Here is a 19,715-nt window from a genome sequence, read left to right as displayed (position 1 = left end):
TAAATGCCCAGAGCACGTGGTTTTTGTTGTGTATTTAAGCAAAAACTGTTAATTAGGACCTAAGCCTGAATTCAGAGTTCCAGTCTAGACATTTGGTCTTTCTTATTTATCCTTGTAATCAGTCTATTTTGTCCTCTTCCCCAGTGCCTGAGTGAACAAGTTCTCCAACTGGAAACTTTTTCTCCTCCCACTGCAAAATCTAGTCTTTTCTCTTATTGCTGTCAGTGACAATTTCTGAGTTATGTACAGTAAGTTTCTAAGAGAGTTTTCAAAAAGAATTCTCGTCAGGTAGTGCCCTTCCCATGTCCAGTGCTGGTGTCTGCTCCCTCCATCTAACCTATGTGCGTATTATCAACACACAGACCATTTCTATAACCATACCTAGTTTGACATTCTTGCTTATCTGTAAAAATAAAAGCTGATCCTCTCTGAACAACAAAGTGTGCGGTACAGCAGAGTGAATCTCGTTTAGGAAGCATAAGCCTATTCAACCAGTAGATGCAAACTGCTTCAAAAATTGAGGGAATGGAGTACCACATCAAGGGACTACTCTATTCTCACTCCAGCTCATGTTATCATGACCACACAAAAGATAAGAAGGAATAGGAAGCAGCATGCTGAAAGGAGGTATGAGGGGTCATGTACTGGGTAAAAAGGAGTTCTACCAAACTGGGGCATATATGGCATGACTGTTGCACTACAACAGCCAAGTAAATCACTTTAAACACTTCCCCTTTATTTTCAAAATCAAAAATATTTGTAAGGTTAGTCAGAGCAAACATCCGTTTTGCATACTTTCTTGGTGAAAAATGATGAAGGATATAAATGATTTTATCTTTTGACTTTTTTCAATTTCTAAAATGATTAGTCTACCCTGCTTGCTAGAGGGGCTAGAATGCCATTTGTCAAAATGAAAAACCTTTAATCAACCACAGAAATAGTTTTGTGCTAACTTGACTGCAGCAGCTGTTTCACAGTGCTGTTCTGTCAATAAACCTCCACTCATACCCCTCAATGTTCCTCAACACAGAAACCAGTGAGGTTGTTCAGTTTTACTGAACTGCTGCTCTGACAAGCACATGAATATGTGAAAGCCCGTAAAACAAGTACCGAAAATTACAGGCAAGCTTTGTATTGCGTTAAGTGTTTGTACACCACTGGCAGGAACACTGATGATTGCTGTTTGTAGATGAAAATGTAGCAGAGAATAGAAGCTACTTCTGAACAGAAAGTTGAAAAATACATAAAGAATGGCTCATTTTCTTGACATGTACTATACAAACATACAAAACTTTTCAGATCTATAGATTCCCTTAGTGCTACATGAATAATTTTTTAAAATAAAATAATCCCTGGGATATTTGACACTTCTGACAAACATAGATGAGCAAACCAAAGAGAATATACAGAGAAATAGATACAGAGATATAGAGAATATATAGAGCCTATTAACAAAAGGTATTGAGAGAAATAAGATCCTCCCTTCTCTCTCCCTTCTTTCTCCACATCAAGACCAAGATCACAGTGACAAGCTGAGAACAAGGGAAAACATGTCCCTGTCTCTGCCTGGAACTGTATTATCTCTTGGGAATTACAGCTGGCACAGTGCTTTGAAGACTCAGGGAAAAACATGGTATTGTTCTAGAAGCTTGTGGATCCCTGATGAATGCTGATCCTACACTGATTGCAAAATATGTCTATATCATTCTTAGCCTATTAGTAAAACCATGCCTACTCAGTAGGTAGGCAGCCTCATTTCCAAATTTTGCAGTCTCAGAACAAGCTGTAGCTTGGTACACAGTGTTCTCGTCTGTTATTTACCACCTCAGTCAAGACTGTTGACACATCCACAATCCTGAGGCAGCTCCCTCTTAAGCTCTTAGGAGCACTTTATGTTCACTTTAGTTACAATAGCAAAAATAGGATAAATACGACAAAGGTCTGAGGTCAATTATTAGAAGCAGGATTTTAAATAGGTTGTAACACTGGAATCAGATTTAAAGTATTATGCTTGAACCTGGTAACTAATATCTCAGGCATAAGGTGGGGGGTAGTAGTGAACACAACTGAGAGACACCAGGCTTGGGGAAAACACAGTAATAATTTATGAAGTGACATTTTTTTCCCCGCTCTTCATCTAATCACTCAAAATATTCCGTCTCTGTTCAGGAGCTTGTAGGCAAGTTTACATCAACACATGAAAGACCATGTGACAAAGTTGGGAAGGCAATCAAGTTCTGCATTGCTACAAGTGTAACAATAGATGATGGGGTTCGAGGCATCTGCATGAGCTAGGATACTTCCACATCTTTGTACAGTCCTTAGACCTTTCTCCTACTGCATATCTTCACACTTTATTTTTCTATAGTCAGATCATTGCTATTGAACTGGGACTATGAAAAATATTGGGCAAATACAAAAAAGTTGAGGCAATATGATGGCTTATGAACCACTTAGGAGCTCAGCCAAACCTAAGACAGAAAGGAAGAGTGCAGGATAAGCATCTTTGCATTTTAGTTCAGAAACAGCAAATTCGTATTGGAATAATGGATGAAAAATATATAAAGAAAAGGGCACAAAAAAGTAACCAGCTTCTTCAGGATTTTAAAAAACCTGCAGGTTCAAATGTTTAAGTTTTACTAAGTAACTAAAAATATATTGTTTACCTTTCACCCTTTAAAAGTCCTTTATGCCTTTCTCATATATCAGCCTCCTAATGGCCTTTATTTCACCTTTTCATTACTAATGACACCTAGCATGAGAAGGACATGAAATAAAACCAGATTATTGTTCTAAATACTGTACATGCACAGGGCAGATGACATGCTCTTCCCAACAAGCCTATGAACTCTTTTTCTCTCCAAGTTCATCCACCTGCATTTGTCTGACACTCATCTATGATGTGTGGCTAAGCTGAAAGGAAAATATACCCATAGACTGAAGTTCTCACCATTTCTGCTAAAGATAAATACAAGAACATTCCAGCTGTAACAGTAAAAATCCAGTTTTGAATGGATGGGTCAGTTGATAGAGAAAGGCCAATATAAAGTCCTAAGAATGCTGTCAGTGCACTTATAAAATTCATCAGAATTGCAATCTTCGTGGGGAGCCCTGTACTTAGCAGCACAGCAAAATCTCCTGCATAGAGAAAAAGACAGAAAATTTATTATTTAGCTGATAAATGTATTTGGAAGACTCTTAGTAATAAAACATGAAGGAAATTAATTCAGACATGCACAAAGATAGTGAATGGCGTAGGGCTGCCTTTAGCTTTCTGTAGAATTAGTTATAAACTCATCTCATATGAAAAAAATACCCAAACCCTCAAAACAACAAAAAAGTAATATTTACTTTATTTGTTTAGCTGTTCCTAAAGATAGCATACAGTATACAGGAGCAGCTTTAGTTCTCGATGTTCCATGACATTTCCAACTTGGATACAAGCAAAAGTGAAGTCACATGTTTTCCCAGAGTTTCTAAATCTTTCTCCACTGGGAACTTGCCAGTTCCAAACATGTGGGTATATTTGCAGGATGATGTTTGAGTGTTTTACAGGTGCTGCAAGTCAGAGTAACCTATGCCAGTTTGATTCCAGTTTGAGATTTCATAACAGGCCCACAGAAGAAGATTTTAAAAATTCTACTCTGTGACTGTAAAAATGCCACTGACACTAGGGCATTACTGCCCCAGAATTAAGAGGGTCTGTCTTTGGAGGTAACTGTTGAGTATTTAAATTTTCTCTGCTATGCAAACCAGAGTCACCAGTTTTACAGCAATCTCCCATCCCATCTTTTTGTTTGGGGAAGTTTTCTACATAGTGCATGAAATCTTCAGTCATTTAAGGACGGAAAGGAGAATCTGCAGTTCTCATCTCAAACTTTCCAGTTTATACGTGTTCATCAACACAATGTGAGGAACAGCTTCAGCTATGCTGAAAGTTTTACCACAAGAAGTTAATTGAGGACAATATTCAATAGAACAATCTTCCTGTCCTGTCCAGTGGTAAAATAGGTCATATACTTTTTTTTAGTACCTTATTATTCTTGATTAGCAGCAGGAAGGAGGGTAACATGGGGAATATTGAAACTGCTGCATATTGAAAGTCTTGGATAGCCCATTGTGTAAGGCATGTCCATTATGCACACATGGCTCTTGCTCTCAGTTTATAATTTTTTGTCTCTGTACACATAAGAATAACAGGTCACCCTTGGCCTGATGTCCTTTACATACGGAGAAAGTGAGATGGGATGGTATCCAATAATGAGTGCAGAAGCCTTTCCTGGATTTTGGGAAGGGGAAAGAAAGTAGGAGTCTTGCACATTAATGTTATAGTTCATGATGTTATAAGCAAGAATTCCCACAAATATCATACAGGAAAGAACTCTTTGGGAAACCTGGAAATACAAAGCCAATCAGGAAAAATACATATATACATATTTCTTACCCATTTCATGAGGAATTTCATGGCATAAAATAGCAACGGTCGTTGTCACACCTGTTTCTGTTGAGGATGAGAATGCTGCTCCTATCACTAGGCCATCAGCAAAATTGTGAAGACTATCACCCACCAGAACCATTATTGCTAACAAGCTGATTTTCTTACCTCAGAAAAGATAAAAAAAGAAACAAATAAATAAAAAGCCCAGAAGTTTTTACACAAACAGATATTGCAATTTTTGTTATTTACAAATGATTTGGTTTTTTGGTGACTTTGCATTTAACATAATGATAAGTCATAATAGTCAGAGGAAAATTGTGTTTAACTTCTTTTCCCTTGTTACTGCATTTCCTTCAATACATTTAAAACTAAAAAAGTGGCTTGCAGTACAATTCAGAGATGTAAATACCAGGAAGAAATTTCCTTATTCTTACTAGGTTAACTATTAGACAAAATGTTAGGTTTGAGTTTAATCTCAGGATACATCCTAAGGGTTTCTATTAATCATTCTTTATTTGTCAAAATTCACACAAGTTTTCCTAGATGTTATTCCTAGATGTTTTTTTTCTGGAACTCACAGGATTGCACAGCTATACTGAAGATGAATATTTGGTCTCAGGTAGCTGATTGTTTTAATCCTGTAGAGCTTGCTAACACTGAATAATATTTGCAGGGTCTATTTTTTATGAGACTGTATTTCAGTGAAAGATAGAGATGAAAGACAACAAGCCTTAGAGTATCACTACTAGTACAGGGTTACAGTATGCTTATTTCCAAAGTTTGTTCCAATCAATTAATGGCTATTATGCTCATAATACTCCTATCTGGAGCACCACTGACGGGTGCAGGTGGCTGTTTGTCTTTCCCATTCTGTTCTGTGACCTCATTTTAGCATGGAACAATATGCTGGCTGTTCATGATCAGACATCTGACATGAGTGGAAAGTGGAAAGGTGCTACTAGGGATGCAAGCACTGAAATCAAGCTAGAGAATTAGGGACAGTCTCTCTGTCCAGTCTGTAGCACAGACAGCTGGGTGGCATGCTGAATGGTTTCACAGGGAGAGAGTTTATCTCTTCAAGTAGCAACAAGGCTCCATATAGGTTCAATGACTAAACTTAGCAACACATAATGGGCTCCCCTATCCTGTACTTTGTTTTATTCATTCTATCCACAAGCTCACAAGCAGGACTGCCTAATGTTTCTCAGCAAACTCATAGAGCTTCCCTCTACACAGAATGGACAGAACATTTTGAAAAGGGCTGGTTTCATGCCTGAAGAAGCAGGGTCGTGATTTGGGCTCTAAATATGTATTTTCCTGACTTTTGATGACCCCCATAGTCATAATATGACAGATGAAGGACCTAAAGTGGAGCTGCACAAAACTCCCTGAACATAGTTATTACGAGGTTTCACTTCAGTAATGTTTCTGAGGGATGACTATTTTATAGTGACAGGGGAGATGTTTTTCTTACAGAAACTGGCTAGAAATGAAGTCTTCAGACTATTATAAAAAAAAACACACAGCACATAAAAGCTTAACAACCGTATTCAGAAAATCCTCCCTAGTTGCCTGGGAGCTCTGCGGGTTCAGAGGAATTGGCAGGCTTGTTAGATTTTCCTGCCAGCTTACAGAGCCGGACGTGGATGTCTCCAGCTTGTACAGTTCTTTCTAAACACTATGGGCAGTTTATAATCAATAGTGCAGAGCATGAATTACATAGAAATAATAGATTATTGCACTACATTAAGTTTGTGATTTGCAACAAGCACTAGTAAGGACGAAATTGTGGCCTGCCCTGAGATCTTATTAATCTGTTTTGTTCAAGTATCTTATTGTTGAAGAAGATATACCATGATTACTGGAACTCACTCCAGCATGTTGTGTGTAATGTAACATAGGGATCAGGTTAACATTATGGCGCAATTGCAAATGTAAGCTTTGTGAACTTACTTGACAGAAAGTTAAGAAGATGCATGTATAAACAAATCTAAATGTTTATCTTAATTTACTTTCAGCCTATTTTAAAGCAGCTTTGTTACTGGCAATTGTCTCACTGCATTATATTCCAACAGAAACTATTAACTATAAACTTATTATCTTAACTATTTCTACAAAGCCTCTTCTTCTTCAAAAATCTTATACTTATTTTTTATTTTTTTTCTGCTTAAATAGAGGACCAGAACTCATAGCAAATTCTGTTCCATAATTTTCATAAAAACCCCAAAACTATTGGGTGCAGGACTTCAATCATAGATTACACTTCTGAAGTTTTGAAAAAGAGTTTAAAGCAAACATTTATCCATAAACAGATCTTTTTCCAATGTTTCAATGCTCATACTGAAAAAATATTTCTAGTAAATGTAAAGTGACACTGAGTATACCAAATATAAAATGCTACTGTTTGGTCTTTTCAGATATTGACAGAATAATTGTGGATAAAAGAGGAGGGGGCCTGTGACACATCTTTTGCTTCAGAAAGCTTCTTGCTTTCTGAGTCACTCACTGGCTGTCTAAGGTGACTGACTCCTTTTTCAGTCCTACTTGACATACATTTACAGTGAAGCCTCCCAGTGGACAAAATTCCAGGCTTCTGCCTTAAAGCTGCAGATTCCATTCAGTTTTGGGGAAAAAGCACCTAAAAGTTTAGCTCAGCACCAAGGTACCCAGGTATGTTTATGCACTGAGCCATTTAAAAGAACTCTAACAATACAAACTTTTCACAGAATCACAGAATATGCTGAGTTGGGAGGGACCCACAAGGATCTTTGTGTCCCACTCCTGGCCCTGCACAAGACCATTCCCAAGAGACACACCATGTGCCTGAGAGCATTGTCCAAACGCTTCTTGAACTCTGTCAGGCTTGGTGCTGTGATCACCTCTATGGGGAGTCTGTTCCAGTGCCCAACCACCCTCTGGGTGAAGGACCTTTTTCTAATATCCAACCTAAACCTCCTTTGACACAACTTCAGACCATTCAGGTCTAATTACTGCTCACCAAAGAGAAGAGATCAGTGTCTGCTGAAATGATGTATTCACAAAAAAACCCAAACCCAAACAAACAAAAACCAAACCCAAACAAAACAAACCCCAAACCTCAAAATAACCCCTCCTTTCCTACTAAGATTTCACTTACTGATTTCTAATATGGAGGTTAAGACTGAGGTATCAGGATAAAATGATACCAAACAAAGAAGATTACTGAGAAACTATCACAAAATTAGTTACTTAGAACAAATGACATTGAGATCACTAGAGATTAGTGCGTGCTTAGCACATAATGATGATTGAACTGAATGGAAATATCTAGAGATGAACTACGAAGTCACACTCAAACTGGCACTAGACTGTGTACTACTGGAGACTCGAGATTGAAGAAATGAAAATCCAGATTTCTAATGCCTCAGAAATGGAAATTAAGTCCACAAGAACAGAGGAGAACATTAAAAACCCAGAAGATAATGACATCATTAAATAAATCACACTAATGATCTGAGATCTGAGAACACAAAATTAAGGGGAGTTGATTATAGTAAATAAACTGATTTCAATTAAAATATTATTCCCTCAGGTGAATGACTGCAATTCTACTGAATTTACCAAGGTCACAAGGTACAGTCAAAGGCAGAATTTGATTTATACACTATTTTCCTATTTTTTTTTATTAAGCAGGAACAAACACAGAAGACAGGAATTGTCTGAAATTGTCTGAAAAAAACCAGATTATACTAAAACTGAGAGCCATCAGGATCCTGTAATTTCACACCTGTAATAAATCATTACTGGTTCAAAGAGGCTATTGCTTTACCGTGTAAGAGAAGAAGGAAGCAGAATTATATTAGTATAGTAAGCCAACAAAACAAGCATTCCACCACCTTCAGAAATAAAAGCCTGAGCTAAGTTTATAATTACAAAAACCTGTTTTGTATTAATTTTTGAATGTTTCCCTTTAAGAAAAGGCTTTAGAAAAATAGATTGCAACAGTGAGACAACAAACACTAAAGCAAGGACAGTATAAGACTAACAAACTTCACAATTACAGGGCTGGCAGCTGAGAAGGTCTTTAAGTAGAGATTAAATTATGTAGCCAGGCGCCATCAGATGTGGCGACGTAGCCCATAGCAAGCACAGAGCTAAGCCAGTTTCAGACTTTCAATTCCATTTTAGGTCTGAAGGATTTTCCTGTTACTTGTCTAGTCTTTTTATTGATACTAACTTTTTTTGGTGATCGCCTTGCTCTCCGGAGGAACTTCAGCAGATTCAGAATCTTCTGGGCTTCTCTAGTTAAAAGTAAAGATAATGGATCAGTGTTAAGGGGGTCTTCCAATTGCTGCTATAAATACTGGAAAATGTCAACTAAATTCAAGCTATTTGAATAAAAGATAGTCAATAGTTATTTGTACAGATATCATTAGAATAATTTATTGACCACTGACAGTGTGATTGGTACTGCAGAAACACATGAGAAAGAAATCTCCCTTGCCCAGAAAAGGTGACAGTCTAATTCAGGTAGGAAGATATTCAAGCACTGTTGTTGCCCAAGAAAACCATATTTCTGCTTGAATACCTAAAAATCTGAGCCAAATGTAAGACTAAAAAAAGAGTTATAATTCCAATTACACGTTTTGATTTTGTCATGACTAGAACTTTAGTTTCCTGATGGAGGTGTCCATAGGATTTCCAAGGAATAATAGGTAGAATCTCTTTGGCATTCATGTTCCTCACAGTTACTCTGTGAAAACACAAGACTAAGAAAGATGATCATAGATAGGTTTCACCCCCTTTCAAAATACAGGGGGTTTTCTTCAGTGTGGTGCAGCCTCCAGTGCCCTGACTCTTGGCTTTTATCTGGGGCTTTGTCTTAGCACTAGACATCACTGATTTGGCATAGCAGCACACGAGTAGACTTCATTACAAGGAGTGAAATTTACCCCTATTTCAAGTGAAGAAAGAGGCAGTATCTTCATCCTTATCCTAGAGAGTTAATTTGATGCATCTGCCCCAACATTTAATTAACAGGTATTACAACTGTGGGGAGAGAAGGGAGAACATGAGCAATCTCTCACTCTCTCTACCTCCCTGGGACTTTGTTTTCTGACTAGAGAAATTATTAGAAATTCATGTGAGGGAGAGATAAGTCAAAAAACTTGTTTGCTTGAAACTAGAAAAACTGAATTTATCATTGCTATTTTTTTTCCCAAAAAAGTGGGAAAACCTATTATGGTAGCCAGTGAAGAGTCAACAACAGCACAAGAGTTCAGTGTTAGGACAGCAGCTACCACTCCAAAAACTGTAGCAGGGATGTATGTTGAGTAGAAAATGGAATATATTAATTGGCTGGCATTAGCTTGCTTGTGATGTGGGATATGTGCTGTAGAAGTATGAGGAGAGAAGGAAAAAGAATGTTTTTCAAATTCTGCATTTTAAAGGAAAAATAAATGTCTTTAATTCCTGTGACTGCAGCCAGTCATATGAATTCCAATAATTGTTCCACTTCTCCTATAATATTTATTCACATGCCACTTCTTTGAACTCTGAGTCAAAACTGCAAGACTAATCACTGACCTGAAGGATTTATAAGTTTTTCTTAGTCAACCAGTGTTTGTCTTAGTATTACTCACATGATTCTGAAAAATTGGCTGCTCTTGTACAAACCAGTTAAGCCAGGATAATTCATGTGATCTATACAGAACTTTGGGAGGATCTTGCAGCTGAGTGGAATGACATGATCATTCATTATCATAAACAGGAAGCTATGACGTGGCTCACAAATTAGTAAACATGTTTCACTCGTCTGTTTGCTCTGTTTTCAATTGAGAGTTTCCCAATTGTGTTTTAAAGATTAGCAGTGACTCATGAGGCTCTTGCCCATCACAACTAAATTAGCAAAATGGAGTTCACATTATGGATCTCTGGAGAAACTGATTTAAATAACCTGTATACATAGGTACTGCATATAAACTGAGGAGACTTGGGAAAAAAAAAGAAAAAACAGGTTAAGAGTTATGAGTCCATGTAGTTTGCAAGGATTTATCTGTCTGGATACTATCTACAGGCCAATATAAAACCGTGTAACTTTTTATAGGTAAGCACCATTCCCATATATCCAGCTTGCTTATGCTACCCTCACAATCCGTGGAAAAATGCTCAAGAACAGTCCAAGACTTAATCTGTTTATTAATTATGCACTGAACTCTCACTGCAGAAAATCACGAAGTTTTTCCTCTGGAGAATCTGCCTTTACATATAATCAATTTTTTAAAAGAAGGAAAGAGGAAAATCTTCAATAATTTTATTAACAAAATGTAGTGCAGGACATGAATTGTTGTATCAATCTGAGACACACTGAAGAAAAGTTATTGTAAAATATCTGCTCTTGAAATCTCTGTAAAAGCTCACTACAAACTTCAAAATCTAGAGATTCCTAATAATCATGTCATGTAATAACACCAAATCAATAGAAACTGACAAGTATTACTGATTTATTACATTAATTTGGTTCATTTTTTTTGAGGAATAGAGAAAGAAGAACATAAAATCAGGGAAGTATGTCATATTGGTAACCTACCAACTGTATGGTTGAAGTAGATTTGCCTCTGCCTGAATGTTCATTTAATTCAGATTCCACTGGAAGATCATGGGAATGTCCCCAGTGCCCATTAACTAAAGAAAGGCCCTGCTGAATGAAGATGCTTTGCAATTAGTTCTGAAACCCATGAACACAGGTGCAGTATTTCTCAGCCTTTTGTGAAAATTTAACATTTTTAAGAATCGATTTTTTCAAAATGAAATCTATTTTAAAAGGTTGTTAGCTGGCATCACTTGTTTCCTAATGCCTATTTTCTTAAAAAACCCTGAAAAGTGAATCAGATAAATCAGTGACAACCATATTGGTGTGATACAACTTAATTTAAAAATCAAATTAAAATTTGAAGCCGAGATGGATATAAAAAATAACTCTGAGAATTAATCTAGCTCTCAGTAGAAAAAGTTAAAAAAATTGTGGGATAGTGATAAAGCCCTTCTCCCAAATAAGTAACAAAAAGGACTCTTTTTTACCAAAAAAATAAAATATCACTGGCATCAAAATATTCTCATTCTGTTAATCTCACACAATATTCTTATGGCTGACTCAATGATAGTGGGAATAGGGACTCATTGCTGCATATCTAAATCAGGCCATTCTTTGCACACCCTGCAAAACAGAACAAGCAAAGGTTTAGCCTTCTTAAGCGACATTAAGATTGTGTCTCATGCTAAGAAACCTAATGAGCCATCACATTTTGTGTTACATTATATCCTTGTGCATAATCATATTTTTAGGCTCCATCCACACTGAAATAAAGTAATAGAATTACTATAAACATGTCAGTGAGCAAGGAGATAATATTAATATAAGAGGTTGGGCCCTACTGACTGCAACATACATATTAGATTTTCAAATCATTGAGATCAAAGACAATTTGGAAACTTTAAGATTTTCTATGTCTTTCTCCTTTTCAAACAGGGCCTACAGTAAACAACTGCCGTTGCTATTTCACATGGATACATGCTTTTCACCTGCTCCAATGTGAGTCATAAATGCATGCTTATGGAACATATTCGATCAACTGTTCCCTTCTTGAGTTATAAATATATTGAACACATTCATGTAGCATGCACAATCCACAGAGCAAAGCAAAATAGAAATTGAAGGTCAATCTGGTAGGAGCACTTAGGAAAGCAATTATCAATGCTTCATTTAACTCACACAAATTATAATTATTTTCCACAATCATTTTAACACTTTGTACACTGTAAAATCTCAAAAGAGATTTTTAAAGGATAAATTGTAGAAAGTTTTACCTGTTCACGTGGTGTTACCAAAAGAAAGAAACACTTTTCTATCAGAAAAAAACCATGAATTCCTCCAATTATTCCCAAAAGTTTCCAAATATATTCTTTTCCCTCATAGAAATGTTCTATGTCTTGTGCTTCATGTTTATGTAAACCAAGAGTCTGAAACAAAAGAGATAGAGTTAAAAAAAATGAAATGGTAATGTTTTAATTTTTACTAGAGCAAGCCACAATGTGCTAATTCAATTTATTCTCAAAATTCTCTTCCCTCAGTTCTTTCAGATTTAAATTGTGCTTTGAGCTAATCCTCTGAATAATAGATAATGAAATTAATTATTAGTAGACTCTGCTATACTTAATCTCTCAGTGGTGGAAATAACATTATGTTTTATGAAATTGCCCTTTATGTATGTGTGTGTGTGTATATATGTATATATATATATCATTTGGAGTACATTGTCTATAAAGTCTATAAAAAATAACTTGCATCATCTTAATATGTAAGCTTCATATTGAAAACAGACAAGGAGCTACTGGAGAGGGTTGAGCAGAGGGCCATAAAGATGATAAGGGATCAGGAGCACCTCTCTTATGAGGTGAGACTGGGGAGCTGGGCCTCTGTAATCTAGAGAAGGATTTAGATCTCTTAGATCTAGATCTAAGAGAGGATCTCCTCAATACATACAAATATCTCAAAGGCTGGCGCCAAGACACAGTGCCAGATTCTTTTCAGTGGTGCCCAGCACTAGGACAAGGAGTAATGGTCATAAACTGAAACACAAGAAGCTCCACATCAACACAAGTAAGAACTCCTTTACACTGAGGTGGCAGAGCACTGGAACAGGCTGCCTGGGGAGGTCGTGGAGTCTCCCTCTCTGGAGACGTTCAAAACCCACTTGGATGCAATCCTGTGTCATCTGCTCTAGGTGACCCTGCCTCGGCAGGAGGTTGGACTAGGTGATCTACAGAGGTCCCTTCCAACCCTAACTACTCTGTGATTCTATGAAAACAATACATAATTTATTAATGCATAACTAATGCATAAATCCATTTCTACCGGTGGGCATACTTCCATTTTTTTCCCAGTGGCACAGCACGGCAGCCCTCCCTTTGCTCTGAAAGTGAGGTCTTTAAAGGCTCTGGATACATGACTTAAAACTGGTGAAAGAGAATACTTTTACACTCCAAAGGTGTTTCTGAAATAAATGCATTTCTCTCATGTTCACTGAGAACTGCCTTCCTTAAATCATTCTCCCAGTTTTGCTTCCAGAGATGATCCATTGAGTACAAAGAATATTTTGACCAGAATCTCAAGTGAAGCTGTGAAGCTGTCTTTCCACAGCCACTGGAATTCTACTCATAACATCTGTGTCATATCAGAGGAGACTCAGTCAAAAGTAAATTAATACACGATGGAAAACTTGGTTCTGTTTTGCATGCTATCCTGTTCTTAAAATTTATTTTATGAATTTAGGACAACATCATAGTACCAATTTTATTACACTTATAGGCTGACAACTCTTGGTTCTCTGGAAAAACATGTGGAGGGGACTGTGGATGCCTCATACAACCCTTGAAAAATTTCTCTTGAGACCTGTTACAGAATATGCCTCATGAAAGAAATTAATACACATCTAGAAACTTGCCTTGCACAGGACTTGTGGGGTTTCTGAAAAGTTTGTTTTGAAAACAGGAGCCTTATTTTCTTTGAATTCATCATTCATAGATTTCAGCTTCTTACTACTTGTAACGTCTCTCTGAACTACAGAGTGCAAATGGAACTGGAGTGCTGGGTAGATTTAATGGTAAGTTTATTTATAAACAGATGAGCATTATCCAGGTTTAAATAAAACTCTTCTGTGTGTACATGCACACACGCATATGTGTCAACATTTTAAAAGCACTGAAGTGTCTATTACTTACCTGAGGAATAAGATGTAGCAATGCATCTCCAGAAAGGGTTCCAACAGCCAAACCAACAAACAGCTGTAAAACGAGTGTATAGATTTCTTGACAGGAGTTAAATAAAATGAGAGTTGTACCAAACATAGATCCAATAGTAATAAGTAAAACAGCAACAGTGCTGTAACCATATTCTGTAGGGGAAAACAAATGAAAGAGAACAAGGGCGCCTTTAATCATCCAGTATTTTTATTTGTGTTTGAGTATTTGTTTTGTATTTGTAATTGGTTTTGAGGGTGTGTTTTGACACCTCTATGCACAAGCACACAGAAGAAGTGATTCATTGTTCCACTGTCTGATTTCAACTGGGATTGAGTTAATTTTCCTAGAAGCTGGTAGAGTGCAGTGTTGTAGATTCAGTATGAGAATAATGTTGATAACACATTCATGTTTTGGTTGTTGCTAAGTAGTGCTTACCTTAACTCAAGGACTTTTCAGTGTCTCATGCTCTGCCAGTGAGGAGGGGCAGAAGAAGCTGGGGGGAGCACAGCCAGGACAGATGACCTGAACTGGCCAAAGGGCTATTCCATACCACAGAATGTCGTACCCAGTATATAAACTGGGGGAGTTGGCTGGGAGGGGATGATTGCTGCTCATGGATGGGCTGGGCATCAATCAGCAGATGGTGAAAAATTGTGTTGTGTGTCACTTGTTTCTCTTGGGTTTTATTGCTCTCTATTTTTTTGTAAACAAACCAAGGTGTAAAACCTCAGATGGATGTAGGAATCTAATTTAGATTCTAAGCATAAACATTTTGGTCCAAATTACATTTACAAATCTGCTGCGGACATATATCCCTTCAGTTACCACATCAGGACCACCAACTTATTTTTCTGAGGTTACTGGGATTTTTTTGAAGGTTACTCATAATTCTTCAGTTACACACCACTCACGTTTCCAACCTTTTGCACAACATAAATCCTGATTAATCTGTATTAAATCTTACGATGGAGGTAAAACAGTGAAGAGAAACACACATAAAGGAACTAATGCCAAAATATTCAAAACTGTCACTTAATGTTTCACACTTTAAAAACACTGCAAGTGCTCAGCACCTCATAAAATCAGACAGTAAATTTCACAGACTGCAAATCCAAATACAGGGTATGGTACACATTTATGGAAGGTCAGACCTTGGTGACTTAGTCAAAACAGCACAGCCTGTCAGTAAAATAGAACTGAGAATAAAATTAATGAGCCCATGCTCAGGTCACTAGGTCACACATAGGTCAAACATGGAGTTCTTTATCTGTATCAAGACAGCAGAAATGTTCCTGTGGTCATGAAAACCTTCCTTTGTCAAAAAGCAGAGGAAAAGGGCTGCAGAAAAGGCTCTTATTAATTCCATTATGCACTTGAATAGTTCAGTTTTTCTCATCTCTCACATTTATGAGATCACTAAAATATCATTGATTAGGCTGATGGCTTTAGACTTGGAAGGATCCTCCTTAACAGTGAATTTTTCATCAACCTTGCATTTGACATGATTAAATTCCTTTCTTTTCTTTCTTTTTCTCTTGATTCCTGATCCAAAAAGGGTCATATCTCTGTAGCATAGAAAAGATCAAAGCAGTAAAGACTGCAAAGTGTTCAGGTAATGAGAAGAGAGAATTCATTAGAAAGGACTGCTGCCTGTCGAAGACCCATAATGATTTTTCCTATTCTGTATGTTTTTTTCTCCTATAACCATTATTGGAATATTCATAACAGTCCTTCCATGTTTTTTTAATTTATATGCTGTTCCATAAGGATCGTTGGCCAGCAGGTCATGGAGAAAGTTTAATAGCTCCTAAAAGATGTAGGTATTGAAAACATTGATTTGTAACCTAAAAAGTGCTGCTCTAGATGCAGGTGATTATGGTTAGATGCCCTTTCCTTTTTGTTCATTCCTGACTACCAAAATTAATGTCCCCTGTAATACACCAGCACACCTTGGTTTGTAACCACTTCCCAGATATTGCTGGTTTAAAGTAAAAAAAAAAACCAACCAAATAACAACACATTAAGAAGCCTTTAAGTCATATCAGATTTAGATTTTTTTTTTATAAGATACAGTGAGGTTTGATTACAGGAGAAGTGGAATCAACAGAAGAGATGGGGTAGAAATCACTGGAAGCAGTGACATGTGAGGGCTACAACTGTGACTGGAAACAATATGATTATACTCTAACTCTGTTCTTATTCCAGCTCTATCACACAAGTCCTGCTGCCCTGTTACTGTTCTTCTGGATGTTTTCCTCCCCACAGTAACATTCTCAAAGCTTCTCTGCTTTAAACTACGTGAAAAACCAGTAACATTCATGCAGAACTTATCTATATCAAGCATTTGCCACATCATGGTATAAAATGCCAGGCAATGTAACCTTGAGGCTATACATGCAAGCAATGCAACGATTCCAATATAAATCTGGTAAAAATTTCACAAAACAAGTCCTTACTGCCCAGCAACTCACAGATGAGGACCTGTTATGGCCCACCTGCTGCCAACATCAAGTAGACCCCAAATGGAGAGAATAAAGCTTAAAACCTTACATAATGAAATAGAATTCCATCTAATATAAAATTAAGACAGTTGAATCCCCTCACTTTTCAATATAGTACTACCATCCGAGATGTATGCTATGAAGTTATAAAGTGCATAAATTACAGAGTGCATAAATCTCCTCATGTTTTGGTTTATTAATGAATTAAATGTCTCCGGAAGTTAAGTCCCTGCACCTCTTTATCCAAATTTAAGCAATACTTTTTTAATAACAACATAACTCACTTTCCACAGTTGTTGGTGGAAGTCTTGTCTGCTTGTAGTCAGGAAGCTGACATGAACAACTTAAAAGTTGCTGAATGATAGCTGGACTGATTTGCTTGAAGTGGTCCTTGGAAATGGAGGAAGAACCATTTTTCAAAAATATCTTCACAAGTTCATTGGCAGAGAAACAAACCTTTGTAGAAGAGTATACAGAGTTACTAAACATGTTGCATGTACCTGCATTTAATGTTGAGGTTAAATATGGAATCTTAGAGGAACACAGGGTGGTACAACCTAGAAAAAAATTGGGTTTTATATACTCTTTTTTGATTAAATTAGTTTAATTACTTCAATTAATTCCATTTTTTTTTCAATTAAATTTGATGCTACTATATATTTCAGAAAGACCAGAATCTTTGGAATGAAGCAGGACAATTTCTATGGAAGCTGGTTAATATCATAAGGATCTGACAAAATAATATCTCTCAACATTTTATTGTCATATGTGCTAAGAAAAATATTTTACAGACTATCACAGAATATGCTGAGTTGGAAGGGACCCACAAGGATCATTAAGTCCAACCCTTAACCCTGTACAGGACCATCCCCAAGAGTCACACCATGTGTCTGAGAGTATCATTCAAACACCTCTTGAACTCTGTCAGGCTTGGTGCTGTGACCACTTCCCTGGGCAGCCTGTTCCAGTGCCCAACCACCCTCTTTTTAATGTTAACACAAATCATAGTCTTAGTCATTAATGTAAAACTTCATTGTTTGCAATAATAGTGCTATTAATATAAGATACTACATCAAAAGCAATACTTAGATTTGTTCTTGTACTGGATCTTCAGTAAGATGTGGAAATGCATTGGAGGTTTTTAATTCTTTAAATAATGGCATGTCACTTTAAGGTCAGCAAACTAGATGTTACATAGTCTAAATTTGGTCTAAAGATTGTTTAATAATTGTATTATTAGAGGTACTTCAGAATTCCAGCCGCTTTTTGTTCTTGTTTGGAATATCTCTTTGTCAAAAGAAGGATCTTTTTCTTGGGAACCTTTATATTTCGACAAATTTTCATGAAGAATTGCTTTTCCACCTCCAGTATAAAACTTCTAGTAAAAACATGACCAGTTAGCACTGGAACACACTTCTAGTGGAAATTTCTGTAAACGCTTTTAGAGGAGTCCAGATCAAATATGTTATCTTACTTAAAGGAATAATCTTCATTTCTCAATCTCATCTGATGAGTTGTGATTCAATTTAGAAAAATATTTTTTTCTTTCATTTAAATTGGTCTACATCTGAGAATCAAGGGATTCCTAAATACTTTTTTCTAATCACTGAAGCTTTCTAATCAATGAAGCTTCTTTTGAAATAAAATTGCTATTTAAATTAATTTTAAAAAAAAAGTTGTTAAATATAGTTACTTTTAAATAACCCAGTTAAAACCCAACACCTTCCTTCCTTTGCTTATCCATTAGTGAAGTAAAATATGCCTTAAAGTTCACTAAGCTGAATTAATCAAGCACTGATACATTTATTCTGAAAACCACATTAAAGTCTTCAAGATAACAGATGATTTTGTCACCTGGACCTACTGTATTCTGCCTTCAAGTCAAAGAAGACCATGAAGACAATGAAGGAGCTACCATATTGGAAAAGACCTTAATTTTGCCTATTCTAGGCAGAAGTTTTGATGCTAGAAGTAGGGAACATCAACATCTGGTATCAAGTTGGTGGTTATCAAGTTGTTGGTTGATTATGAGCATCATTGCTGACCAGTCACAATAGGAATGATATTAACACCTTCACTAACAAATTGAGTGATGGAACAGAGCGCACCAGATAGCACCGACAACCGAAATGCAACTGGACAACTAGTATGCTGACTGGCATGGCTGCTGTTTAGAGGGTTCTTGACAAGCCAAAGAAATGGGCTGACAAGACCTTCATGAAGATCAGCCAAGACAAATTTATGGTGCTTCAAACGGAATAACCCCATGCGCCAATGAAGGCTGGGGAAAACTGACCAGTAGGAAGGTAGGTTTATAGAAAAAGCCCTTGGGGTGGGTTCTGACAGATGGCTTGAACATGAGCCACCAGTGTGTCCCGGTGGCAATGACCACTAACTGGACACTGGGCTGCATGAATTGTCCCTGGGGGACGCTTGTGACCACTTGTGACCAGCTGCCAGCTGGATGCAGCACCGTTCACTATCACTTGCAAAACCCAACCTTTTAAGCTTTCTAACATAGAGAGGCAGAGCACTAAGTCTCCATTAGTAAAGCAACTATGTGTGTACTCCTGGAGGATGGTACTGAAGAAACAAGTAAATAAAATTTGCATATTTTCATGTGAAAAATTGAATGGATGGATGATTTTGGTTTGCAAAATCCATGTTTGTTTAATGAGAAATAGTAAAGGGATACAGATATTGTGACACAGTTTAATGGAATTTAAGATCATTTGTCTTATTAGATCACCTGCTACTTTCTTGTGTTATACACATTTTTTAAATGTAGAGACAATGATGACTTAAAAAGAAAGCAATGACATTTTTCCTGCGATAATGTTTCAAATAATGACTCCTATCTAAAAATTAGATTACAGATCTTAATGTAGTTAGCAAACACAAGCCATAAACAAGCAAATTCCTTGTATGTAGCAGAATCTGTCACTAACAGAGCACAATCACTGTGATAAGTGCAGAAAATGGGACAAAATTAGCAA

The 19,715-nt window shown here is 36.8% G+C and overlaps 1 protein-coding gene across 8 annotated transcripts in view; it reads right to left on the bottom strand.

The window, feature by feature from the left end:
- The window catches only part of SLC39A12 (solute carrier family 39 member 12), a 33,895-nt gene that overhangs the window by 2,750 nt on the left and 11,430 nt on the right, over positions 1-19,715 (bottom strand). For 6 of the 8 annotated variants that reach the window (XM_032705602.1, XM_032705610.1, XM_032705657.1 and 3 more), the window contains 7 exons: positions 17,004-17,175; positions 14,198-14,370; positions 12,284-12,436; positions 11,007-11,117; positions 8,655-8,718; positions 4,445-4,603; positions 2,951-3,138 (listed from right to left, as the gene is read on the bottom strand). In XM_032705602.1, the coding sequence (XP_032561493.1) occupies positions 2,951-3,138; positions 4,445-4,603; positions 8,655-8,718; positions 11,007-11,117; positions 12,284-12,436; positions 14,198-14,370; positions 17,004-17,175 (1,020 nt within the window). Of the gene's footprint in view, positions 1-2,950; positions 3,139-4,444; positions 4,604-8,650; positions 8,719-11,006; positions 11,118-12,283; positions 12,437-14,197; positions 14,371-17,003; positions 17,176-19,715 lie in introns of those variants that run through there. The other 2 variants (XM_032705622.1, XM_032705666.1) reach the window with 2 other exon arrangements.

Source organism: Chiroxiphia lanceolata, chromosome 1, assembly GCF_009829145.1.
Source record: "Chiroxiphia lanceolata isolate bChiLan1 chromosome 1, bChiLan1.pri, whole genome shotgun sequence".
NCBI classification, from domain to species: Eukaryota; Metazoa; Chordata; class Aves; order Passeriformes; family Pipridae; genus Chiroxiphia; species Chiroxiphia lanceolata.
This window is presented reverse-complemented; position numbering and strand designations above follow the sequence as displayed.